Source organism: Chlorocebus sabaeus, chromosome X (assembly GCF_047675955.1).
Source record: "Chlorocebus sabaeus isolate Y175 chromosome X, mChlSab1.0.hap1, whole genome shotgun sequence".
Classification (NCBI taxonomy): domain Eukaryota; kingdom Metazoa; phylum Chordata; class Mammalia; order Primates; family Cercopithecidae; genus Chlorocebus; species Chlorocebus sabaeus.
In genome coordinates, this window is record NC_132933.1 from 151,379,107 (window position 1) to 151,405,582 (window position 26,476).

Here is a 26,476-nt window from a genome sequence, read left to right on the forward strand (position 1 = left end):
GGAGGTGGAGGTTGCAGTGAGCCGAGATCACACCACTGCACTCCAGCCTGGGAGACAGAGCGAGATTCCATCTCAAAAATAAATGCACACATAAATAAATGATTCAGGAACAATAACTGATATGAACAGACCTTCAGATGGATACTTTAGCAAGGGATGTTAAGATCCCCAAGTCCAGCATACCCATTGGACAGAGGAGGATACTGAGGGTCAGAGTGGTCAGGAGACTTGGTAAATATCCGGCAACAGAACTCAGTCTAAACGCATTTTAGAGGGAGACATAGTCTCCTTAGACAGTCACTGGAATATATTCTTAACCCACTCAGAAGAAAGAGGAATAAAATGGGAAAATCAGTAGAACGGGCTGAGCGTTAATATTCCAACTGTTGGGACATGAAGGTTGAGGTCAAGAGCGGATCCCGCCCAGTAAGAACTTTGAGAGGGCCCTCACCCATGTGAGATCTTCTCCCCTAGTTCAGGGTCACGCCCCATCCTGTCCACCCCTGGGTAACACTGGCAGTAAGAGTCCCGTAAACCTACACTGTAGGGTCGTGCTGGGTTCGTGAATAGGGGACTGTAGGGTGACACTAGGGTTGTGAGTGGTTCAACCGTATGTGGGACAGAGCATTCTCCTGTCTACACTGGATCCAGGTAGACGTGGGGCAGGCTCTCCTTCTTGTCTACACTGGGTCTAGGTGGAGGTGGGGCAGGGTCTTCTCCTGTCTACACTGGGTCCAGGCAGACATAGGTCGTGGGTAGACCGTAGGGTTACGCCGCGGGTCCTGTACGGTTATGCTAGGGATCATGAGTAGGGGACAGTAGGGTTACGCCAGGGGGTCATGGGTAGGGGACTGTACAGTTACGCTAGGTGTGGTAAGTAGGGGACTGTAGGGTTACAATAGGGGTAGTGAGTAGGGGACTGTAGGGTTACTCAGGGGTCGTGACTAGGGGACTGTAGAGTTACGCTAGGTGTAGTGAGTAGGGGATTGTAGGGTTACATGGAGGATTGTCAGTAGGGTCCGTGGTTTCACTTACCGGTAGGTTTTCAGTGCCAGGCTGGGTATTCTAGAAACAAAACAAAACGCAATACAAGGCTCACTGTTCCCATTTCTAAAATACATTACATGGTTCACACAGTGTCTCCCTCCACAAAGCCCGAATGTACAAGACAGGTAGGATGAGGAGCTGCAAACACAGAATTCTTCCTGGCCACGTATCCTCCTGTAATCCATCCAGAAAGGTCCCACTGGCCTTGGGGCAGGGTATTCTGTCTACACTGCATCCAGGTAGACATGAAGTAGGCTCTCCTTGCCTACATTGGGTCCAGGTGGTTGAGGGACAAGATCTCCTCTTGTCTACACTGGATGGAGGAGGATGTGGGGCAGGTCTCTTCCTGTCTACACTGGGTCCAGGTGGTTGAGGGACAAGATCTCTTGTCTACACTGGATGGAGGTGGATGTGGGGCAGGGTGTCTTCCTGTCTACACTGGGTCCAGGTGGTTGTGGGACAAGATCTCCTCTTGTCTACACTGGATGGAGTTGGACATGGGGCAGGGTGTCTTCCTGTCTACACTGGGTCCAGGTGGTTGTGGGACAAGATCTCCTCTTGTCTACACTGGATGGAGTTGGACGTGGGGCAGGGTGTCTTCCTGTCTACACTGGGTCCAGGTGGTTGTGGGACAAGATCTCCTCTTGTCTACACTGGATGGAGGAGGACGTGGGGCAGGTCTCTTCCTGTCTACACTGGGTCCAGGTGGTTGAGGGACAAGATCTCCTCTTGTCTACACTGGATGGAGGTGGACGTGGGGCAGGTCTCTTCCTGTCTACACTGGGTCCAGGTGGTTGAGGGACAAGATCTCCTCTTGTCTACACTGGATGGAGGAGGATGTGGGGCAGGTCTCTTCCTGTCTACACTGGGTCCAGGTGGTTGAGGGACAAGATCTCCTCTTGTCTACACTGGATGGAGGTGGGTGTGGGGCAGGGTATCTTCCTGTCTACACTGGGTCCAGGTGGTTGAGGGACAAGATCTCCTCTTGTCTACACTGGATGGAGGTGGGTGTGGGGCAGGTCTCTTCCTGTCTACACTGGGTCCAGGTGGTTGTGGGACAAGATCTCCTCTTGTCTACACTGGATGGAGGTGGACGTGGGGCAGGTCTCTTCCTGTCTACACTGGGTCCAGGTGGTTGTGGGACAAGATCTCCTCTTGTCTACACTGGATGGAGGTGGACGTGGGGCAGGTCTCTTTCTGTCTACACTGGGTCCAGGTGGTTGTGAGACAAGATCTCCTCTTGTCTACAATGGATGGAGGTGGACGTGGGGCAGGGTCTACACTGGGTCCAGGTGGTTGTGGGACAAGACCTCCTCCTGTCTACACTGGGTCTACGTGGAGGTGGGGCAGGTCTCCTCCTGTCTACATTGAGTGTAGGTGGGGGTGGGGTCGGGTGTCCTCCTGTCTACACTGGGTTCAGGTAGACATGGGACAGGGTATCCTTCTGTCTACACTGCGTCCAGGTGGTTGTGGGACAAGACCTCCTTCTGTCTACACTGGGTCTACGTGGAGGTGGGGCAGGTCTCTTCCTGTCTACACTGAGTGTAGGTGGGGGTGGGGTCGGGTCTCCTCCTGTCTACACTGGGTCCAGGCAGACATGGCGCAGGGTATCCTTCTGTCTACACTGCGTCCAGCTGCAGATGGAGCAGAGGCTCTCCCTTGCTTGTTGCATCATCCTCCACACCTCCGGGTCCACTTCCTGGTTCCATGGTTGCAGGATCATCCTTGTCCATCCTCCTGCAACTTCCTTCAAGGTTGCTTCACAGGCCACAGGCTCTTCACCGCTTCCTCTGCTACCCGAAGTGCGTTCACCCCAGGGTCACCGTTTACCATCCACCCATCCTTCCCCCAGGCCACGTCCCCCGGATTCCCAGGCTCCTCTGTGGGCGTGTCCCGTACGCCTCCCTCCTGATGCCCAGGCCCGGGGAGCTCTCACTGACCTTTCTGTGGACGTCCAGCTGGTACTGAAAGTCCAGGTACGACAGCTTCTGATAGGTCCTGGGCTGTTTCCACCGTATGAGGCAGTGCGTCGTGTTGCAGCGTACAGTGACGTTACTGGGCGGGTTAAATCGTTCTGGAACGAGGGTGCAGGATATACCCCTGAACCCCAGAGGTCCTGTCTACACTGGGTCCATGTGGAGGTGGGGCAGGGTCTCCTCCTGTCTACACTGGGTCCAGGTGGACGTGGAGTACGGACACCTCTTTGTCTACACTGGGTCCAGGTAGAGGTGGGGCAGGGTCTCCTCCCATCTACACTGGGTCCAGGTGGAGGTGGGGCAGGGTCTCCTCCCGTCTACACTGGGTCCAGTTGGAGGTGGGGCAGGGTCTTCTCCTGTCTACACTGGGTCCAGGTGGAGGTGGTGCAGAGTCTCCTCCTGTCTACACTGGGTCCAGGTGGAGGTGGGGCAGGGTCTCCTCCTGTCTACCCTGGGTCCAGGTAGAGGTGGGGCAGGGTCTCCTCCTGTCTACCCTGGGTCCAGGTGGAGGTGGAGTAGGGACACCTGTTTGTCTACACTGGGTCCAGGTGGACATGGAGTAGGGACATCTCTGTCTACACTGGGTCCAGGTGGAGGTGGAGTAGGGACACCTCTTTGTCTACACTGGGTCCAGGTGGACATGGAGTAGGGACATCTCTGTCCACACTGGGTCCAGATGGAGGTGGGGCAGAGTCTCCTCCTGTCCACACTGGGTCCAGGTAGAGGTGGGGCAGGGTCTCCTCCTGTCTACCCTGGGTCCAGGTGGACATGGAGTGGGGACATCTCTTTGTCTACACTGGGTCCAGGTGGACATGGAGTGGGGACATCTCTTTGTCTACACTGGGTCCAGATGGAGGTAGGGCAGAGTCTCCTCCTGTCTACACTGGGTCCAGGTGGAGGTGGTGCAGAGTCTCCTCCTGTCTACACTGGGTCCAGGTGGAGGTGGGGCAGAGTCTCCTCCTGTCCACACTGGGTCCAGGTAGAGGTGGGGCAGGGTCTCCTCCTGTCAATCCTGGGTCCAGGTGAAGGTGGAGTACGGACACCTCTTTGTCTACACTGGGTCCAGGTAGAGGTGGGGCAGAGTCTCCTCCCGTCTACACTGGGTTCAGGTGCAGGTGGAGTAGGGACATCTGTTTGTCTACACTGGGTCCAGGTGGACGTAGTGCAGAGTCTCCTCCTGTCCACACTGGGTCCAGGTAGAGGTGGGGCAGGGTCTCCTCCTGTCTACCCTGGGTCCAGGTGGAGGTGGAGTAGGGACACCTGTTTGTCTACACTGGGTCCAGGTGGACATGGAGTAGGGACACCTGTTTGTCTACACTGGGTCCAGGTGGACATGGAGTAGGGACACCTGTTTGTCTACACTGGGTCCAGATGGAGGTGGGGCAGAGTCTCCTCCTGTCTACCCTGGGTCCAGGTGGAGGTGGAGTAGGGACACCTGTTTGTGTACACTGGGTCCAGGTGGAGGTAGGGCAGGGTCTCCTCCCGTCTACACTGGGTCCAGGTGGAGGTGGAGTAGGGACACCTGTTTGTCTACACTGGGTCCAGGTGGAGGTGGGGCAGCTACCACGTACAGGAGACATACCCACTGGGGCAGGGGGTCTGGGGTGGGAGGTGGGGATGGGCTTGGGGAGCCGGAGTCACACTTCTGTGACAGTTCTGAGCCTGAAGAGGCTGGGAACGTCCGATGGGATGAAGGAGTCCATGGGTGGGATGCGATGGGCTTGGGAAGATGAGAGTGTGTGGGCATACGGAGCGGGCTCCAAGAGGCCAGCCAGGAGGGGGCACTGGGACACGAAGAAATGCTGGTGAGGAAAAAATAAAGAAAAAGAGGAAGGAAGGAGGAAAGGAGCGAAGGAGAAGGGAGGAGAAGAAGAAGGAAAGAAGGAAGAAGGGAGGGAGAGGGGGAGAGAAGGAAAGAGGGAAGGAAGAAGGAAGGAAGGGAGGAAGGGAAAAAAGGAAGGAAGGGAGGGAGGGAGGAAAGGAAAGAAGGAAGAAAGGAAAGAAGGAAGGAAGGAAGGGAAAGAAAGAAGGAAGGAAGGAAGGGAAAGAAGGAAGGAAGGAAGGGAAAGAAGGAAGGAAGGAAGGGAAAGAAGGAAGGAAGGAAGGGAAAGAAGGAAGGAAGGGAAGGAAGGAAGGAAGGAAGGAAGGAAGGAAGGAAGGGAGGGAGGGAGGGAGGGAGGAAGGAAGGAAGGAAGGAAGGAAGGGAGGGAGGGAGGGAGGAAGGAAAGAAGAAACGCAGAAAGGCAGGAAGGAAAGAAAGAAAGAAGGAGAGAAAGAGGGAGGCCAGGTGCAGTGGCTGACGCCTGTAATCCCAGTACTTTGGGAGGCTGAGGTGGGCAGATCCTCTGAGATCAGGAGTTCCAGACCAGTCCGGCCAAGATAGGTGAAACCCCGTCTCTACTAAAAATACAAAAATTAGCTGGGCGTGATGGCAGAGGCCTGTAATCCCAGCTACTCAGGAGGCTGAGACAGGAGAATTGCTTGAACCTGGGAGGCAGAGGTTGCAGTGGGCTGAGATTTTACCACCGCGCTCCAGCCTGGGTGACAGAGTGAGACTGTATCTCAAAAAAAGGGAAGTGAAATCAGGTCAGTTGTAATTTGTTACAGCACCAAAGTTTTGTGTGTGTATATATATATATATATATTTTTTTTTTTTTTTTTTTTGAGACATTGCTCTGTCGCTCAAGCTGGAGTGCAGTGGCACAGTCTCGCCTCACTGCAACCTCCACCTCCTACGTTCAAGTGACTCTTCTCAGCCTCCCGAGTAGCTGGGGTTACAGGCACGCGCCACCACGCCTGGCTAATTTTTGAATTTTTAGTAGAGACGGGGTTTCCCCATGTTAGTCAGGCTGGTCTCGAGCACCCGATCTCAGGCGATCGGCCTGGCTTGGCCTCCCAAAGTGCTGGGATGACAGGTGTCAGCCATCACACCCAGCCTCAGTTACACAGATTTTCAGGCAAATTCCATCTCACCTGTAAACAATAGGAAAATCACATGTGTTATTCTCACCTATTTTCTTTGTGTCCAAAAGTGAATCGAAGAATTGGATGCCGATTTCTTGGCTGGTTCCGTTAACCAGGAAGTAATTGCGAGATGTTAATCCTGACAGGTTACCCAGGTGACATCCCACGTGGGTTCCTGAGTCTTCTATGTAATAAGGACACTGGATCTCCCTCCTTCTCCTGAAAGATTAAAAAGTGTTCAGAGAGCAATCAGGAAAACAAAACAAAACACAAAGACACAAAACAAAACCAAAACACAAAACAAAACAAAAACACAAAACAAAAACAGCAAAACACGAAACAAAAAAAAACACAAAAACACAACACAAAACAAAAATGCAAAAACACAAAAACACAAAAACACAAAACAAAAACAGCAAAACACGAAACAAAAAAACACAAAAACACAAAACGAAAACAAACACAAAACAAAACAAAAACATGAAAACACAACACAAAACAAAAACAGCAAAACACAAAAGAAAAAACCACAAAAACACAAAATGAAAACAAACAGAAAACAAAACAAAAACACGAAAACACAACACAAAACAAAACGCAGAAACACAAAACAAAAACACAAAAACACAAAACACAAAACAAAACAAAAACACAACACAAAACAAAAACACCAAAACACGAAACAAAAGAAAACAAAACACAAAACAGAAAACAAAACAAACACAAAACACAAAAACACAAAACAAAAAAAACCCACAAAAACACAAAAAAACACAAAACACAAAAACAAAACAAAACAAAAACAAGCGCAAAACAAAACAAACACAAAAACATGAAACAAAACCCACAAAAACACAAAAGAAAAACACAAAAACACACACAAAAAACAAAACCAAAAACCAGAAAACCACAAAACAAAAGAAAAAGAAACACAAAAGAAAACACAAGACAACAGCACAAAACAAAACAAAACAAAAAACAGGCTCAGTGCAGTGGCTCACGCCTGTCATCCCAGCACTTTGGGAGGCCGAGGCGAGCAGATCACCTGAGGTCAGGAGATCGAGACCAGCCTGGCCAACACGGTGAAACCTCGTCTCTACTAAGAATACAAAAATTAGCCGGGTGTGATGGTGTGCACCTGTAATCCCAGCTACTGGGGAGGCTGAGGCAGGAGAATGGCATGAACCCGGGAGGCAGGTGCAGGTTGCAGGGAGCGGAGATGGCGTCACTGCACTGCAGCCTGGGCGACAGAGCGAGACTCTGTCTCTAAATAAATATACGGGGCCTGGTGTGGTGGTTCGCGCCTGTAATTCCAACACTTTGGGAGGCCGAGGCAGGCAGATCACTGCAGGTCAGGAGTTCGAGACCAGCCTGGACAGCATGGCAAAACCCCATCTCTACTAAAAATACAAAAATTAGCCGGATGTGGCTGTGGGCGCCTGGCATCCCCGCTACTTGGGAAGCTGAGGCAGGAAAATTGCTTGAACCCAGGAGGCCGAGGTTGTAGTGAGCCCGAGTTGGTACCGTTGCACTCCAGCCTGGGCAACAGAGCAAGATCATGTCTCAAAAAAAGAGAAAGAAAGAAAGAAAGAAGGAAAGAAGGAAAGAAAGAAAAAAAGAAAAGAAAGAAAGAAAGAAAGAAAGAAAGAAAGAAAGAACAAAAGAAGGAAAGAAGGAAAGAAGGAAAGAAGGAAGGAAGGAAGGAGGAAAGGAAGGGAAAGGAAAGAAAGAAAGGAAGGAAGGAAAAGGAAAGGAAGGGAAAGGAAGGGAAAGGAAAGAAAGAAAGGAAGGAAGGAAAAGGAAAGGAAGGGAAAGGAAGGGAAAGGAAAGAAAGAAAGGAAGGAAGGAAAAGGAAAGGAAGGGAAAGGAAGGGAAAGGAAAGAAAGAAAGGAAGGAGAGAAGGAAGGAAGGAAGGAAGGAAAGAAAGAAAGAAAGAAAGAAAGAAAGAAAGAAAGAAAGAAAGAAAGAAAGAAAGAAAAAGAAAGAAAGAGGGAGGGAAGGAAGGAAGGAAAAGGAAAGGAAGAGAAAGGAAAGAAAGAAAGGAAGGAAGGAAAGAAAGAAAGAAAGGGAAGGAAGGAAGGAAAAGGAAAGGAAGGGAAAGGAAGGGAAAAGAAAGAAAGAAAGGAAGGAAAGAAGGAAGGAAGGAAAGAAAGAAAGAAAGAAAAAGAAAGAGGAAAGGAAGGAAGGAAGGAAAAGGAAAGGAAGGGAAAGGAAGGGAAAAGAAAGGAAGGAAGGAAAGAAAGAAAGAAAGAAAGAAAGAAGGAAGGAAGGAAGGAAAAGGAAAGGAAGGGAAAGAAGGGAAAGGAAGGAAAGAAAGAAAGGAAGAAGGAAGGAAGGAAGGAAAGAAAGAAAGAGGGAAGGAAGGAAGGAAAAGGAAAGGAAGGGAAAGGAAAGGAAGGAAGGAAGGAAGGAAGGAAGGAAAGAAAGAAAGAAAGAAAGAAAGAAAGAAAGAAAGAAAGAAAGAAAGAAAGAAAGAAAGAAAGAAAGAAAGAAAACAACACGATTTTTCTCCCATCCCTGCATTCCTCATAATTCCGCCCACGAGGCGAACACTTACTTGGAGTTTTGTATGTACAGAAAATACTGGACGTCACGGGGGGCCGTGGGCCCCCTCGCCCAGGTGCAGTTCATGAAATCCACATTGTAGATGAAGCAGGAGAAATTCTGGGCCGCGGTGCCCTCCCTTCCTGGGAAGAGGCAGAAGCAGAATCACGTTCAGAAGAAAGTTCAGGGGGATGTCATCTGATGCCGGCAGGGTGGCGGTCAGGGGGGTTAGCGCTGAAAACCGATCCCTGAACTGTTTTCCTTACCCGAGTTTGGATACAGCAGTTTTTGTTGCAAGGCTCTCTGGCTGGTGTTCACGTGAACCTCAAACGTGACCCCTCCATGCAGACAAACTTCACGAAACGTGCACGAACATTCTTTGTTAGTGACCTGAAGAGTTGCAAGCAGACAGAGCCGATGACGAAACAACGTTCTCTCTCTTGGGTTCTTTGTTTGGAGACGGAGTCTCGCTCCGTTGCCCAGGCTGGAGTGCGGTGGCCGGATCTCAGCTCACTGCAAGCTCTGCCTCCAGGGTTCAAGCCATTCTCTGCCTCAGCCTCCCGAGTAGCTGGGACTACAGGCACCTGCCACCACGCCCGGCTAATTTTTAGATTTTTAGTAGAGACGGGGTTTCACCGTGTTGACCAGGTTGGTCTCGAACTCCTGACCTCATGATCCACCTGCCTCGGCCTCCCAAAGTGCTGGGATGACAGGTGTGAGCCGCTGCGCCCGGCCATGGTATTGGTTTTTACCTGGATTTGGCGACACCCGCCTGCCTCCCTTTGTGAAATCGTCCGCCTCAGCTTCCTCCCAGGACTCTGAGGTCTTACAGGTGAAAACTCAATGTTATACTCTAGCAATGCTGAAAATATCTAACTAGAGGCTGGGTGCGGTGGCTCACGCCTGTCATCCCAGCACTTTGGGAGGCCGAGGCGGGTGGATCACTTGAGGTCAGGAGTTCGAGACCAGCCTGGCCAACATGATGAAACCCCGTCTCTACTAAAAATAAAAAAAATTAGCCAGGTGTGGTGGCGCACGCCTTTAATCCCAGCTACTCGGGAGGCTGAGGCAGGAGAATCTCTTGAACCCGGGAGGCACAGGTTGCAGTGAGCTGAGATCGCGCCACTGCACTCCAGCCTGGGTGACACAGCAAGACTCCATCCCCCCCAAAAAAGGCCGGGCACGGTGCCTCACACCTGTAATCCCAGCACTTTGGGAGGCCGAGGCGGGCGCGAATCACGACGTCAGGAGTTCGAGACCAGCCTGACCAACATGGTGAAACCCCCATCTCTACTAAAAATACAAAAAGTAGCCGCACATGGTGGTGGGTGCCTGTAATCACAGTTATTCGGGAGGCTGAGGCAGGAGAATCCCTTGAACCCAGGAGGCGGAGGTTGCAGTGAGCCGAGATCATGCCACTGCACTCCACCCTGGGCAACAAGAGCGAAACTCCATCTCCAAAAAAAAAAAATCTATATATCTCTATATCTATCTATATCTATATATTTCTATATCTAGCTATCTATATCTATATATCTATATATTTATATATATCTATATATCTATATATCTCTCTCTATATCTATATATCTCTCTATATATCTATATATCTCTCTATATATCTCTTTATATATCTATATATCTCTCTATATCTATATATCTATATATATCTCTATATCTCTCTATATCTATATATCTATATATATATCTATATATCTCTATATCTATATATCTCTATATATCTCATATCTCTATATATCTATATATCTATATATCTCTATATATCTATATCTCTATATCTCTATATATCTATATATCTATATCTATCTATCTATATCTATATCTATCTATCTATATCTATATCTATCTATATATCTATATCTATCTATATATCTATATCTATCTATCTATCTATCTATCTATATATATATATCTGTATATCTATCTATCTATCTATATGTCATCTGGGGTAACATAAGAAGATCAACCATCCATCCATCTAATATGTACAGAATTATCAATCTACCGATCATGTATTATCACCTATCTATTAGTCAAAAAATTATCTATCACCTATCTATTGATTGTCTATATTTCTCTGTTCCTCTCCTTCCTCTTTATTCTCTGTCTCTGTGTTTCTCCCTCCTTCCCTCCCCTCTCCCCGCTCTTCTGTCTCTGTCTCTTGTGTTTCAAAATCCCTGACCTTAATCCTTTGGGGGGACAGGGCGGTGAAACACCGACGAAGTCCCAGACAGTTTACTTTTCTGCAACCTTCTTCGACCGCAGACCCAGACTCACCTCCAACTGCACTTACCAGGATTTCTCGGGCTAAAATACGGTGGAACACGCTCACCCCAGAGAATCAGCCTGTGATACACACTGTGCTGTCTGTGTCCGTGGCTCTCTCGCTTCCATTTAATTTAATTTATTATGATCACTATGTTTCGAGATGGAAACATAATGAGTTTCGCTCTTGTCGCCCAGGCTGCAGTGCAGTGGCACCATCTCGGCTCACCACAACCTCCGCCTCCCAGGTTCAAGCAATTCTCCTGCCTCAGCCTCCGGAGTAGCTGGGATGACAGGTGCGCACCACCACGCCCGGCTAATTTTGTATTTGTAGTAGAGACGGGGGTTTCACCATGTTGGCCAGGCTGGTCTCCAGCTCCCGACCTCAGGTGATCCACCCGCCTCGGCCTCCCAAAGTGCCGGGATGACAGGTGTGAGCCACCGCGCCCGGCCGGTCCTGTTGCTTTTAAGTCAGAAAGGGCTGTGTAAAGGACAGGGGTTGAGCATGGGAAATTGGTCTTACCCTGGGTTCCACGACTCTGTTCTTCTTGTCAATTAAGAAACACCTGCTGAAGGTTGTGTTTGCTTGGCAGTCCCAGGTTAAATTCATCGTCCTGGCGTCGAACCTCACATTGAGGCTAGTGGCTACAAGGAATGTAGGCCCTGAATTCAGAATTTCCTCTTTTCCTGTTTTCTTTTTTCTTCCCTGCCTCCCTCCCTCCCTCCCTTCCTTCCTTCTTTCCTTCCTTCTTTCCTTCCTTCCTTCCTTCTTTCTTTCCTTCCTTCCTTCCCCTTCCTTCCTTTCTTCCTTCAATCCCTCCCTCCCTCCCTCCTTTCTTTCTTTTCTTTCTCTCTTTCTTTTCTTTCTTTCTTTTCTCTCTGTCTCTCTCTCTCTCTCTCCTCAGTCTCTCTCTCTCTGTCTCTCTCTCTCTCTCCTCGGTCTCTCTCTCTCTTCTTTTCTTTTCTTTTTTTTGAGAAGGAGTCTCGCTCTGTCACCCAGGCTGGAGTGCAGTGGCCGGATCTCAGCTCACTACAAGCTCCGCCTCCCGGGTTTACGCCATTCTCCTGCCTCAGTCTCCTGAGTAGCTGGGACTACAGGCGCCCACCACCTTGCCCAGCTAGTTTTTTGTATTTTTTAGTAGAGACGGGGTTTCACCGGGTTAGCCAGGATGGTCTCGATCTCCTGACCTCGTGATCCGCCCGTCTCGGCCTCCCAAAGTGCTGGGATTACAGGCTTGAGCCACCCCGCCCGGCCTCTCTCTCTCTCTTTTCTTTCTTTCAACCGAGTCTGGCTCTGTCGCCTAGGCTGGAGTGCAATAGCAAGATCTCGGCTCACTGCAACCTCTGCCCCCAGGGTTCACGCCATTCTCCTGCCTCAGCCTCCCGAGTAGCTGGGATGACAGGCATCGACCATCACACCCGACTAATTTTTGTATTTTTAGTAGAGACGGGGTTTCACCATGTAGGTCAGGCTGGTCTCGAACTCCCAACCTCAGGTGATCCTCCCACCTCGGCCTCCCAAGATTCTGGGATTACAGGCGGGAGCCACCGCACCCGGCGTTTCCTGTTTTATCTCTTCCCTCCTGGCTCTAGGAGGTGAAGTTCAGGGCTGGAACCTGCTGACTTTCCTCTGTCACCCACATGGCCCCAGGACATCCCACATCCTCAGGAATCTGTTCCTCCCTTGTCCGTCTTCCCTCCTTTTCTCAGCCCCCTTTGCTGTTTCTGAAAAAAGGAGATGTCTACTCTGCAGAAATACTCAAACACCACCTGAAGACGGGGGGGCGATGGCTCACGCCTCCAATCCCAGCATTTTGGGAGGCTGAGGCAAAAAACTGACTTGAGCCCAGTAGATTGAGATCAGCCTGGGCAACACAGCAAGACTGCATCTCTGAAAAAAACACAGTTTTTTAAATGTTTAAATTAGGCAGGCGCGGTGGTGCACATCGGCAGTCCCAGCTCGCTCCCTTTCCACATGGAGATGTTTACTGCAGAAATCATCAAAAACCGGCCGGGCGCAGTGGCTCACGCCCGCCATCCTAGCCCTTTGGGAGGCCGAGGCGGATGGATCACCTGAGGTCAGGAGTTCAAGACCAGCCTGGCCGACATAGTGAAACCCCATCTCTACTAAAAATACAAAAAAATTAGCCGGGTGTGGTAGCAGGTGCCTGTAGTCCCACCTGCTCGGGAGGCTGAGGCGGGAGAATGGCGTGAACCCAGGAGGCGGAGGTTGCAGTGAGCCGAGATCGCACCACCGCACTCCAGCCTGGGAGACAGGGCAAAACTCTGTCTCAAAAATAAAAAATAAAAATAAAAAAATAAAAACCAGTCTTCGCAACATAGCAAGACTCCATCTCTACAAAATAAAAATAAAAATTAAAAATTAAATTAGCTTGGCGTGGTGGTGCATGTCTGCAGTCCCAGCTACTCGGGAGGCCGAAGGGGCAGGTTCTCTTGATCCCAGAAAGTTGAGGCTGTAGCGAGCCGAGATCGCGCCACTGCACTCCAGACTGGGTGACAGAGCGAGACCCTGTCTCAAAAAAACAAACAAACAAACAAAAAAAGCAAAAAAAAAAAAAAAAAAGAGAGAGAGAGAGAAAGAAAACCACCTGAATGAGAACAGGCAAAGGCTTTTTATCCAAGGTGAAGAGTCTCAGAACACACTTCCCAAATTATGGAACCTTGGCAGTTTAAAATAAAACTGAAGGAATTTGAGAAAATTGCAGACACAGGAAGTTGTCTTTGTCTGTCTTCTCAGAACCAGGTCACAAAATACCTGGAATTATTTTCCTGAAGCAGACCCTGACACCCTCAGTCCGGAGGGTCCCTCCCTGAAATGCAAATCAAAACCACAACGAGATATCATTCCACACCAGTCACAAGGGCTATTATTAAAAAGTCAAAAAACAAGAGGCTGGGTGTGGTGGCTCACGCCTGTAATCCCAGCACTTAGGAAGGCCGAGGCAGGTGGATCACCTGAGGCCAGGAATTTGAGACCAGCCTGGTCAACATGACAAAACCCCATCTCTCCTAAAAATACAAAAATTAGCTGGGGGTGGTGGTGGGCGTCTGTAATCCCAGCTACTCGGGAGGCTGAGGCAGGAGAATCGCTTGAACCCAGGAGGATGAATTCGCAGTGAGCCAAGATTGAGCCACTGCACTCCAGCCTGGCCAACAAGAGCAAGACTCTGAAAAGAAAGAAAAAGAAAAAGAAAGAAAGAAAAAGAAAGAAAGAAAGGAAAAGAAGAAAGAAAGAAAGAGAGAGAGAAAGAAAGAAAGAGAAAAAAAGAGAGAGAGAAAGAAAGAGAAAGAAAGAGAGAGAGAAAGAAAGAAAGAGAAAGAAAGAGAAAGAGAGAAAGAAAAAGAAAGAGAGAAACAAAGAAAGAGAAAGAGAGAAAGAAAGAAAGAAAGAAAGAAAGAAAGAAAGAAAGAAAGAAAGAAAGAAAGGAAGGAGGGAGGGAGGGAAGCAAGGAAGGAAAGAAGGAAGGAAAGAAAGAAACAATGGAAGGAAGAAAGAGAGACAAGGAAGGAGGGAATGAAGGAAGGAAGGAGGGAGGGAGGGAAGGAAAGAAGGAAGGAAGGAAGAAAAGAAGGAAGGAAGGAGGGAAGGAAGGAAAGAAGGAAGGAAGGAGGGAAGGAAAGAAGGAAGGAAAGAAAGAAGGAAGAAGGAAACAATGGAAGGAAGAGAGAGAGGGAAGGAGGGAAGGAAGGAATGAAGGAAGGAAGGGAGGAAAGAAGGAAAGAAAGAAACAATGGAAGGAAGAAAGAGAGAGAGGGAAGGAGGGAAGGAAGGAAGGAAAGAGAAAGAAAAAAGAAAGAAAGAAAGAGAAAAGAAATGAATCAGGAGGGAGAGAAGGATGGAAGGAAGGAGAGAAGGAAGGATGGAAGGAGGGAGGGTAGGAGGAAGAGAAGCAAGCAAGAGAGGGAAGAAGGGAGGAAGGAAAAAGGAAGGAAGCAAAGAACGAAGGAAGGAAGGAAGAAAGAAACACTTTGGCCCCAAGGAGACCTGGGTCCTCCTCTTGGCCCCATCACTACTTGGATGGTCTTTGGGTTACACCGTGGAGGTCTCTGAGCCTCTGTTTTCTCATCTGTAGAATGGGTGGATGGGCATTAACAGCAGAAAAGGAGGTGCGGACAAGAGGAGTTCTGAGCTTCTGCTGGGTCGGCTGGTGCTTACTGAGTCCCTCATAAACATTAGAGATGAAACGCAAATGCACCCAGGTATCCACGTAGGTCTCCAGACGTGAGACGTCTAAACGAGGGTCGCAGAGAAGGTTCAGCCAGGTTTCTGTACTTACCCGATTTCTCTGGGATCAGGAGGAACGCTGGCTGCAGCAGCTCACACAGTACAAGGCTTGTCACCAGGAGAAACATGGTGCTGCCCAGAGGGAAGGCAAGAGCTGCAGGACGGAAAGCGTCACACAGTGAGAAGGGTGGCTCTCCCAGGACATCCCTGGCAGGGGACCCCAGGGAGGTGATCTGGGGAAACAAACACAGGATGGGGGTCAGCTGCTGACCTGGTCAAATAGGGGGTCGTGGCCAGCTGTGGAAGGTCTGCATGGCCATTATTCTGTCTCCCACATGGGATTAGGACGTGGATATCTTTGGGGCCATTATTCTGTCTCCCACATGGGATTAGGATGTGGACATCTTTGGGGCCATTATTCTCTGTACCATATGGGGATTAGGACGTGGACATCTTTGGGGCCATTATTCTGTCTCCCACATGGGAATTAGGACATGGACATCTTTGGGGCCATTATTGTGTCTCCCACATGGGATTAGGATATGGACATCTTTGGGGCCATTATTCTGTCTCCCACATGGGATTAGGACGTGGACATCTTTGGGGCCATTATTCTGTCTCCCACATGGGATTAGGATGTGGACATCTTTGGGGCCATTATTCTGTCTCCCACATGGGATTAGGACGTGGACATCTTTGGGGCCATTATTCTGTCTCCCACATGGGATTAGGATGTGGATGTCTTTGGGGCCATTATTCTGTCTCCCACATGGGATTAGGACGTGGACATCTTTGGGGCCATTACTCTGTTTCCCACATGGGATTAGGACATGGACATCTTTGAGGCCATTATTCTGTCTACCCTATGGGATTAGGATGTGGACATCTTTGAGGCCATTATTCTGTCTCCCACATGGGATTAGGACGTGGACATCTGGCCAGGTGCGGTGGCTCAAGCCTGTAATCCCAGCACTTTGGGAGGCCGAGATGGGCGGATCACAAGGTCAGGAGATCGAGACCATCCTGGCTAACACGGTGAAACCCCGTCTCTACTAAAAAAACAAAAAAATTAGCCAGGCGAGGTGGCGGCGCCTGTAGTCCCAGCTACTCGGGAGGCTGAGGCAGGAGAATGGCGTGAACCCGGGAGGCGGAGCTTGCAGTGAGCCGAGATCGCACCACTGCACTCCAGCCTGGGTGACAGAGCGAGACTCCGTCTCAAAAAAAAAAGAAAAAAGAAAAAAAAAAAAAGGACATGGACATCTTTGGGGCCATTATTCTGTCTCCCACATGGGATTAGGACGTGGACATCTTTGGTGTCTCAAGAGGGTCAATCTGGTGTCAAGCTTCCATGTTTCACGGGTCATGGCTCAGTTGACCTTCACGACGGAACCCACGGCTGACATTAAAGGCAGGTTCTGACACTCTTCAAGGAAATTGCAGTGACTTTTATTCATTTCTCATAGCTTTTACTTTCTGTTAATAATTAGTGGATTTGGGGGAACAAAACAAGAAAGGATGGCTCAGATTTTCATTTTGATAACTTTTTTTTTTTCTTGTTTTGCTCTTTTGTACTTTTTTCTTTTTTTTTTTTTTTGAGACGGAGTCATGCTGTGTCGCCCAGGCTGGAGTGCAGTGGTGCGATCTTGGCTCACTGCAAGCTCCGCCTCCCGGGTTCACGCCATTCTCCTGCCTCAGCCTCCCGAGTAGCTGGGACTACAGGTGCCCACCACCACGCCTGGCTAATTTTTGTATTTTTACTAGAGATAGGGTTTCACCATGTTAGCCAGGATGGTCTCGATCTCCTGACCTCATGATCCACCTGCCTCGGCCTCCCAAAGTGCTGGGATTACAGGCGTGAGTCACCGTGCCTGGCCCTGCTCTTTTATGCTTTTTAAAAAATCTTAACTTTTGCAACAGCTATAAAAGGCAAGTGAAAAAAAAAAGAAAAAAAAGAGGAAGAAAAAAAGAGTGAGTACATAAAACGACATGAATGAATTTTAAATACTTATGACTAAGTGAGAGAAGTCACGTTGAGATGGCTGCAGACTGAGTCATGCTGACACTTGGACACTGTGGAAAAGACAAAATCATGGAAATAGTAAAAAAGATCAGGAGTTGGTAGGCGTTGGGCAGAGGGAGGGATGAATACATGGACCTCACAGGATTTTTAGGGCAGTGAAACTACTCTTGATACTTCTTTATGCAGAAAAAGGAAGAAGAAGAAGAAGAGGAAGAAGAAGGAGGAGCAGTAGGAGGAGAAGGAGGAGGAGAAGGAGCAGGAGGAGAAGGAGCAGGAGAAGAAGGAGGAGGAGGAGAAGAAGCAGGAGGAGAAGGAGCAGGAGGAGGAGAAGGAGCAGGAAGAGAAGAAGCAGGAGGAGACAAAGCAGGAGAAGAGGGAGGAGGAGGAGAAGGAGCAGGAGGAGAAGAAGCAGGAGAAGAAGGAGGAGGAGGAGAAGAAGCAGGAGGAGAAGGAACAGGAGGAGGAGAAGGAGCAGGAAGAGAAGAAGCAGGAGGAGACAAAGCAGGAGAAGAGGGAGGAGGAGGAGAAGGAGCAGGAGGAGAAGAAGCAGGAGGAAAAGGAGGAGGAGTAGAAGGAGCAGGAGGAGAAGAAGCAGGAGAAGAAGGAGGAGGAGGAGAAGGAGCAGGAGGAGGAGAAGGAGCAGGAGGAGAAGGAGCAGGAGAAGAAGGAGGAGGAGGAGAAGGAGGAGGAGGAGAAGGAGGAGGAGGAGAAGGAGGAAGAGAAGGAGGAGGAGAAGGAGGAGGAGGAGAAGGAACAGGAGGAGAAGGAGCAGGAGAAGAAGGAGGAGGAGGAGAAGGAGCAGGAGGAGGAGAAGGAGCAGGAGGAGAAGGAGCAGGAGAAGAAGGAGGAGGAGGAGAAGGAGCAGGAGGAGAAGGAGGAGGAGGAGAAGGAGGAAGAGAAGGAGGAGGAGAAGGAGGAGGAGGAGAAGGAACAGGAGGAGAAGGAACAGGAGGAGGAGAAGGAGCAGGAAGAGAAGAAGCAGGAGGAGACAAAGCAGGAGAAGAGGGAGGAGGAGGAGAAGGAGCAGGAGGAGAAGAAGCAGGAGGAAAAGGAGGAGGAGTAGAAGGAGCAGGAGGAGAAGAAGCAGGAGAAGAAGGAGGAGGAGGAGAAGGAGCAGGAGGAGGAGAAGGAGCAGGAGGAGAAGGAGCAGGAGAAGAAGGAGGAGGAGGAGAAGGAGCAGGAGGTGAAGAAGCAGGAGGAGAAGGAGCAGGAGGAGAAGGAGCAGGAGGAGGAGAAGGAGCAGGAGGAGAAGAAGCAGGAGGAAAAGGAGGAGGAGGAGAAGAAGCAGGAGGAAAAGGAGGAGGAGGAGAAGGAGCAGGAGGAGAAGAAGCAGGAGGAAAAGGAGGAGGAGGAGAAGGAGCAGGAGGAGGAGGAGCAGGAGAAGAGGAGGAGGAGGAGAAGGAGCAGGAGGAGAAGGAGCAGGAGGAGAAGAAGCAGGAGGAGAAGGAGCAGGAGGAGAAGAAGGAGCAGGAGGAGAAGCAGGAGGAGAAGGAGGAGGAGGAGAAGGAGGAAGAGAAGGAGGAGGAGAAGGAGGAGGAGGAGAAGGAACAGGAGGAGAAGGAACAGGAGGAGGAGAAGGAGCAGGAAGAGAAGAAGCAGGAGGAGACAAAGCAGGAGAAGAGGGAGGAGGAGGAGAAGGAGCAGGAGGAGAAGAAGCAGGAGGAAAAGGAGGAGGAGTAGAAGGAGCAGGAGGAGAAGAAGCAGGAGAAGAAGGAGGAGGAGGAGAAGGAGCAGGAGGAGGAGAAGGAGCAGGAGGAGAAGGAGCAGGAGAAGAAGGAGGAGGAGGAGAAGGAGCAGGAGGAGAAGAAGCAGGAGGAGAAGGAGCAGGAGGAGAAGGAGCAGGAGGAGGAGAAGGAGCAGGAGGAGAAGAAGCAGGAGGAAAAGGAGGAGGAGGAGAAGAAGCAGGAGGAAAAGGAGGAGGAGGAGAAGGAGCAGGAGGAGAAGAAGCAGGAGGAAAAGGAGGAGGAGGAGAAGGAGCAGGAGGAGGAGGAGCAGGAGAAGAGGAGGAGGAGGAGAAGGAGCAGGAGGAGAAGGAGCAGGAGAAGGAGAAGGAGCAGGAGGAGAAGAAGCAGGAGGAGAAGGAGCAGGAGGAGAAGAAGGAGCAGGAGGAGAAGCAGGAGGAGAAGGAGGAGGAGGAGAAGGAGGAAGAGAAGGAGGAGGAGAAGGAGGAGGAGGAGAAGGAACAGGAGGAGCAGGAGGAGGAGGAGGAGGAGAATGAGAAGGAGGAGAAGGAGCAGGAGGAGGAGGAGGAGGAGGAGGAGAAGCAGGAGGAGAAGGAGGAGGAGGAGAAGGAGGAAGAGAAGGAGGAGGAGAAGGAACAGGAGGAGCAGGAGGAGGAGGAGGAGGAGAACGAGAAGGAGGAGAAGGAGCAGGAGGAGGAGGAGGAGGAGGAGAAGGAGGAGAAAAGAAGCTACTCTGTATGATTCTACAAATGTTGGATCCATGTCATTATACTTTTATCCAAGCCCATAAGGACGAAGAAGAAAAAGGAGAAGGAGGAGGAAGAAGAAGAAAGAAGGGGAAGGAGAAGAAGAAAAAAGAGAAGAAGAAGGAGGAGGAGGAAGAGGAGGAGGAGGAGGAGGAGCTACAAACTCAACCAATTGTCACCAGAAAATATTTAAATTCATTTATAACCTGGAAGCCCCCATTTTGAGATGTCCCCCCTTTATGGACCAAACTAATGTATTTCTTTCTTTCTTTTTTTTTTTTCTTTTACTCTTGTCTCCAGGCTGGAGTGCAGCGGCACAGTCTCGGCTCACTGCGACCTCCGCCTCCCGTGTTCAAGTGATTCTCCTGCTTCAGCCTCCCGAGTAGCTGGGATTACAGGCACCCACCATCATGCCCAGCTAATTCTGTATTTTTAGTAGAGATGGGGTTTTGCCATATTGGCCAGGCTGGGCTCGAACTCCTGACTTCAGGTGATCCACCAGCCTCAGCTTTTCAAAGTGCTGGGATGACAGGCGTGAGCCACTGTACCAGGTCTTTGTAGCATCTTTAGTTCAAGCGTCTCGGCCGGGTGCAATGGCTCACACCTGTCATCCCAGCACTCTGGGAGGCCGAGGCGGGCGGATCACGAGGTCAGGAGTTCGAGACCAACCTGGCCAACATGGTGAAACCCCGTCTCTACTAAAAATACAACAAACTAGCCGGGCGTGGTGGCAGGTGCCTGTAATCCCAGCTACCCAGGAGGCTGAGGCAGGAGAATCGCTGGAACCTGGGAGGCGGGAGGTTGCAGTGAGCTGAGACCCTGCCACTGCCCTGCTGCCTGGGTGACAGAGCAAGATTGCAACTCAAAAATTAAAAAAAAAAAAAAAAAAAAAACACTAAAACGGTTGTGTCTCTCAGACCGTTCCTCTGCAAGAGGAACCTCACTTGCTAAGGGGAAGTAAAAGCATCGAGACCGCACCTGCTTCTTCTTCTCCTGCCCCCGGCTCACGTCTAGCCCACATGAGTTAGGCATGAGGCTGCCTCCCCCAGTGGACTGCGGCACCCCGCTTCTCGGAGCCTGCTCCGGGGTCTTGCAACTGTTTCTCGGCGCTGGGCGTTCTGTTGGGGTGGGGCCTGACCTTGAGATTCACGTACAATTCCCCAGATGGTGTTAACAGGTGTAGAACTCTTGTTCCGTGAGACTGGCCCCCTCTGCCGAGTCACTAAATGTTTGGGATATTTGAGAACTTCTCTTGGACGACTACTACTACTACTAATTATTATTATTGTTGTTATTATTATTATTATTATTATTTTGGAAAGGTCTTGCTCTGTCGCCCAGGCTGGTGTGCAATGGCACGATCTCGGCTCACTGCAACCTCTGCCTCCCAGGTTCAAGCGATTCTCCTGCCTCAGCCTCCCGAGTAGCTGGGATGACAGGCACCTGCCACCACACTCAGCTAATTTTTGTATTTTTAGTAGAGACGGGGTTTCACCACGTTGGCCAGGCTGGTCTCAAACTTCTGATCTCAAGTGATCCTCCTGCCTCAGCCTCCCAAAGTGCTGGGATTACAGGCGTGAGCCACCACACCCACCTGCTACTTGTAAGCTTTCTAGGAAGCCAGCAGACGCCTCCCCAAATAAGTCTGTAGGAGATGAGTATATGCCACCGCAAAATACATTTCACCCCAAAATTTATTTATTTGACCTCCAGCCTGGGCGACAGAGTGAGACTCTGTCTCAACAAATAAAACTAATAAAATAAAATAACCGGATACGGTGGCTCACGCCTGTAATTCCAGCACTTTGGGAGGCCGAGGTGAGCCGATCACATGAGGTCACGAGTTTGAGACCATCTTAGCCAATATGGTGAAACCCTGTCACTACTAAAGATACAAAAATTAGCCAGGCACGGTGGCGGGCGCCTGTAGTCCCAGCTACTCGGGAGGCTGAGGCAGGAGAATTGCTTGAACCTGGGAGATGGAGGTTGCAGTGAGCTGAGATCAGGCCATTGCACTCCAGCCTAACAGCCTGAGCGAGGCTTCTTCTCAAAAAAATAAAATAAAATAAAAAGTAAAATAAGTAAACAAACAAACAAAACCGTATAAAACCAAGCTGCAGCCCAACCAGCTTGGATACGTGTTCTCAGGATCTCTTCAGACTATTTTCCCCAGGACTTGGTCACTCATATGTGGCTCAGAATAAACCTCTTTAAATATTTTGCAGTATTTGGCTGGTTTTTTTTTTTTTTGTTGTTCTTTTGAGACGGACTGTCACTCTTGTTGCCCAGGCTGGAGTGCAGTGGCGCGATCTTGGCTCACTGCAACCTCCGCCTCCCGGGTTCAAGCGATTCTCCTGCCTCGGCCTCCCGAGTAGCAGGGACTAGAGGCACGCGCCATTACACCCAGCTAATTTTTGTATTTTTAGCAGAGATGGGATTTCACCATGTTGGCCACGCTGGTCTCGAACTCCTGACCTCATGATCCCCCCAACTCAGCCTCCCAAAGTGCTGGGATGACAGGCGTGAGCCACCGTGCCCGGCCGTCTCTCTCTCTCTCTCCTTTTTTTTTTTTTTTTTTTTTGGACAGGTTCATGTGTCTCTTCTGCCCGGAGACCCCGTCACGCTGCCTCAGGGGGATGTCCACTGTCAGGAGGATGTGCACTGTCAGGAGGATGTGCGCTGACATGTTAAATTTGTCATAGGTCAGACAGTTCCTCATTCAGATTCTTCCGCCCTGAGTTCTCACTTCTATCCTGGTTCATCATTACGGAGCCAAACATTTCAGTTCTTTAGACTTCACTTAAAAAAAAAAAAATCCCCCACCACATTACCGACAGCCCAAAGGAAGCACGTACAGGGTTCTACGCAAGCATCTCCGCTTCTCGAATCGGCTGTCTCCACGGCTTTTCTTGCTGTAAACTGTGAAAGGTAAATAAATCTCAGGACCCCAACATCACCAAGGCAAGGGAAAGGTCATACTGGAAACTGGCTCAGGCAAACCTGCCTCCCGTTTTATCCGTAAATAAGGTACTACAAAGATTTTTAAAAATATATACCAGGGCCGGGCGCGGTGGCTGACGCCTATAATCCCAGCATTTTGGGAGGCTGAGGCTGGTGGATCACTTAAAGCCAGGAGTTCGAGACCAGCCTGGCCAACATGGTGAAAGCCTGTCTCTGCTAAAAATACAAAAATTAGCCAGGAGTGGTGATGGGCACCTGTAATCCCAGCTACTCTGGAGGCTGATGCAGGAGGCAGGAGAATCACCTGAACCCGGGAGGTGCAGGTTGCAGTGAGCCGAGATCTCGCCATTGCACTGCAGCCGGGGTGACAGAGCAAGACTGGATCCCCCCCGCCAAAAAAGTACGAAAGCAAATTGTGCCCTGAGCACCTGTCATCACGAATTCCTGAGGCTCTGCCATAGGCCCACGTCCTTAACCTCAGCAAAATAAACTCTCTAAATGGACTGAGACCTGTCTCTGATACGCCTTTCTTTTTTTTTTTTTTGGTTTAACAGGACGTTTTGCGCTCATGGAAAATTATGCAATATTTTTACGTTTGATATGTACTGCTTATCCTTTTTTTTTTTCTCTTCTTCTTTTTTGTGTTTACAGAATGGGTTTTCTTTCCCCTTTCTGGAAATTTTCGGTTGATCCTAAAATAGAGGCTGCCTCGCTTCCTTCTCGGATTCAAAGCAAGAATGATGGAGAGTGAGGGAAATCATGATATTTTATCCCAAAACAGGGCTCCGTGGTATAACGAGGATTTTTAATTAAAAACCCTTTGATGCCGGCCACAGTGGCTCACGCCTGTCATCCCAGCACTTTGGGAGACCCGGGCGGGCGGATCACCTGAGGTCAGGAGATCGAGACTATCCTGGCCAACATGGTGAAACCCCATCTCTACTAAAAATACAAAAATTAGCCGGGCGTGGTGGCAGGTGCCTGTCCTCCCAGCTACTCGGGAAACTGAGGCACGAGAATCGCTTGAACCCGGGAGGCGGAGGTTGCCGTGAGCCGAGATCGCGACGCCGCACACCAGCCTGGTGACAGAGCAAGACTCCATCTCAAAACAAACAAACAAACAAGAGCAAAACAAAACAACAAAAAAAACCCCTTTGATATCAACAACCTCTGGAAGACGTTTTCTCCTACCTCCATAACAATCGGACGGACCTTCCAAGGAGAACAATTGTTCTTGTTTTTTTTTTTTCCCCCTGTCATCTCATTATCTGTTATAGAAAAAAAGACCAAGATCTTTTTTCCTTTTTTTTTTTTTTTTTTTTTTGAGAGACAGGGTCTTGCTCTGTCGCCCAGGCTGAAGTGCAGTGACACGATCTCGGCTCATTGCAACCTCCACCACCCGGGTTCAAGCCATTCTCCTGCCTCAGCCTCCCAAGTAGCTGGGAAGACACGCACCCACCACTGCACCCAACTAATTTTGTATTTTTAGTAGAGACAGGGTCACACCATGTTGGAGAGGCTGGTCTCGAACTCCTGACCTCAGGTGACTCCACCCGCCTCAGCCTCCCAAAGTGCTGGGAAGAGAGACGTGAGCTGCTGTGCCCAGGCTATCAAGATCTTAACACACGTGAACAAACCATTTTATAAGTAAAAAGCGTGTCTCCAAGAATCGAATATATTAAGTTCTCCAAAGAGAACTATTTACAGGTTAATCTCTGTTCCGATTCAATTATTCTCCATAGTGTAGACCAAAAAAGTCGAACTCTGTAAAATGTGTGTGTGTGTGTGTGTATATATATATAAAATTTTATTTATTTATTTATTTTTGAGACAGAGTCTTGCTCTGTCACCCAGGCTGGAGTGCAGTGGTGCGATCTCGGCTCACTGCAAGCTCTGCCTCCCGGATTCACGCCATTCTCCTGCCTCAGCCTCCCGAGTAGCTGGAATTACAGGCACCTGCCACCACACCTGGCTAATTTTTATATTTTTAGTAGAGATGGGGTTTCACCATGTTGGTCAGGCTGGTCTCAAACTCCTGACCTCAGGTGATCCACCCGCCTCAACCTCCCAAAGTGCTGGGATGACAGGCGTGAGCCACTGCGTCAGGCTGACAAATATTTTATATTCAGATCTTAGTTAATCTCTTAAGGATGGGGAGGGTCTGGAAGAAAAAGATCCAGCTGTGTCCAGCTATGTTAATACAGATTATTATTATTATTTATACATAGATTCACTCTGACAAGATGGCATGATCTCAGCTCACGGCAACCTTTGTTTCCTGGATTCAAGCGATTCTCCTGCCTCTGCCTCCTGAGTAGCTGGGATTACAGGCGCGTGCCACCACGTCCAGCTAATTTTTTGTATTTTTTGTGTTTTTACTAGAGACGGGTTTTCGCCATGTTGGCCAGGCTGGTCTTGAACGCCTGACCTCAGGTAGCCCGCTAGCCTCGGCCTGCTGGGATTACGGGCGTGAGCCATCACCCCCAGCAGAGATTCTTTACAGATGCAAATTTTCTCTAACAAAGGACAGCTTTGGGGGGTCATTCCAAAATATGGTAAAGAAGGCTGGGCATGGTGGCTCACGCCTGCTTGTAATCCCAGCCCTTTGGGAGGTCGATGCAGGTGGATCACCTGAGGTCAGGAGTGCGAGACCAGCCTGGCCATCACGGTGAAATTCCATCTCTACTAAATAATAACAACAACAACAACAACAATAATAATAATAATAATAAAATTATCTGGGCACGATGGCTCATGCCTGTTATCCCAGCTGTTTGGAAGGCTGAGGCAGAAGAATCTCTTGAACCTGGAAGACGCAGGTTGCAGGGAGCCAAGATTGCACCACTGCACTCCAGCCTTGAAAACAGAATGAGACTGTCTCAAAAGAAAAAAAAATAAAAGAAATACGACTAAGAAACACGTTTTGGGGAAAAATACGTTGTTTTTTCTCTTTGTCTTGTAATGTTTGCCAGAGTGGGGTTGGAAAGTAAGTCACAATATATATATATTATATATATATATAGTGGTATATTTATATATATACTATATAGAGTAAAATAAATCCCATTTGATGAGAATTTATGGTCTGTAGGGCATGCCTCCCCAGACCCCTCAGATAGGAATTTGGGCAAAATAATAATAATAAAAAAAGTCAGAAGCTCGGTGTGGTGGCTCACCCCTGTAATCCCAGCACTTTGGGAGACCGAGGCATGTGGATCACTTGAGGTCAGGAGTTCAAGACCAGCCTGGCCAACGTGGTGAAACGTCGTCTCTACTAAAAATACAAAAATTAGCCAGGCAGTAGTGGTGTGCGCCTGTAATCTCAGCTACTCGGGAGGCTGAGGCAGGAGAATTGCTTGACCCTGGGAGGCAGAGGCTGTGGTCAGGTGACATTGCGCCACTGCACTCCAGTCTGGGCGACAGAGTGAGACTCCATCTCACAGAAAAAAAAAAAAAAGAAAGAAAGAAAGAAAAGAAACGACAGAGAAGAAGAAGCTGGGCACGGTGGCTCACGCCTATAATCCCAGCACTTGGGGAGGCCGAAGCAGGTGGATCACGAGGTCAGGAGTTCGAGACCAGTCCGGCCAACATGGCGAAAGCCCTATCTCTAATAAAAATACAAAGAAAATTAGTGGGGCATGGTGGCAGGTGCCTGTAGTCCCAGCTACTCAGGAGGCTGAGGCAGGAGAATCACTTGAACCCGGGAGGTGGAGGTTGCAGTGAGCCGAGATCGCACCACTGCACTCCAGCCTGGGGGACACAGCAAGATTCTGTCTCAACAAAAAGCGTGAAATCTGATTTAGCACACCTATAAGACACCCAACAAGCTGTCCAAATCCAGATTCTTACTACCCCAATCTCGGTGGTATCTAACATGCTTCATTTCTGTCTTTTTAAAATGTGTAATAATTTAATCTTTTTATGCACACGGAGTGGAGGATCTTACTATGTTGCCCAGGCTGGTCTGGAAATTCCTGGTCTCAAGCAATCCTCTTACCTCAGCC

General features: G+C 49.4%; 1 protein-coding gene across 2 annotated transcripts in view; it reads right to left on the minus strand.

Moving 5' to 3' along the window:
• CSF2RA (colony stimulating factor 2 receptor subunit alpha) overlaps window positions 1-26,476 on the minus strand; it is a 43,991-nt gene that overhangs the window by 14,727 nt on the left and 2,788 nt on the right. The window contains exons 2-9 of one of the 2 annotated variants that reach the window (XM_073013912.1): window positions 22,367-22,430; window positions 15,116-15,217; window positions 11,341-11,462; window positions 8,798-8,921; window positions 8,545-8,674; window positions 6,034-6,206; window positions 2,988-3,121; window positions 1,036-1,065 (exon numbers count right to left, since the gene is read on the minus strand). In XM_073013912.1, the coding sequence (XP_072870013.1) occupies window positions 1,036-1,065; window positions 2,988-3,121; window positions 6,034-6,206; window positions 8,545-8,674; window positions 8,798-8,921; window positions 11,341-11,462; window positions 15,116-15,217; window positions 22,367-22,430 (879 nt within the window). The remainder of the gene's footprint in view (window positions 1-1,035; window positions 1,066-2,987; window positions 3,122-6,033; window positions 6,207-8,544; window positions 8,675-8,797; window positions 8,922-11,340; window positions 11,463-15,115; window positions 15,218-22,366; window positions 22,431-26,476) is intronic. The other variant, XM_073013913.1, reaches the window with a different exon arrangement.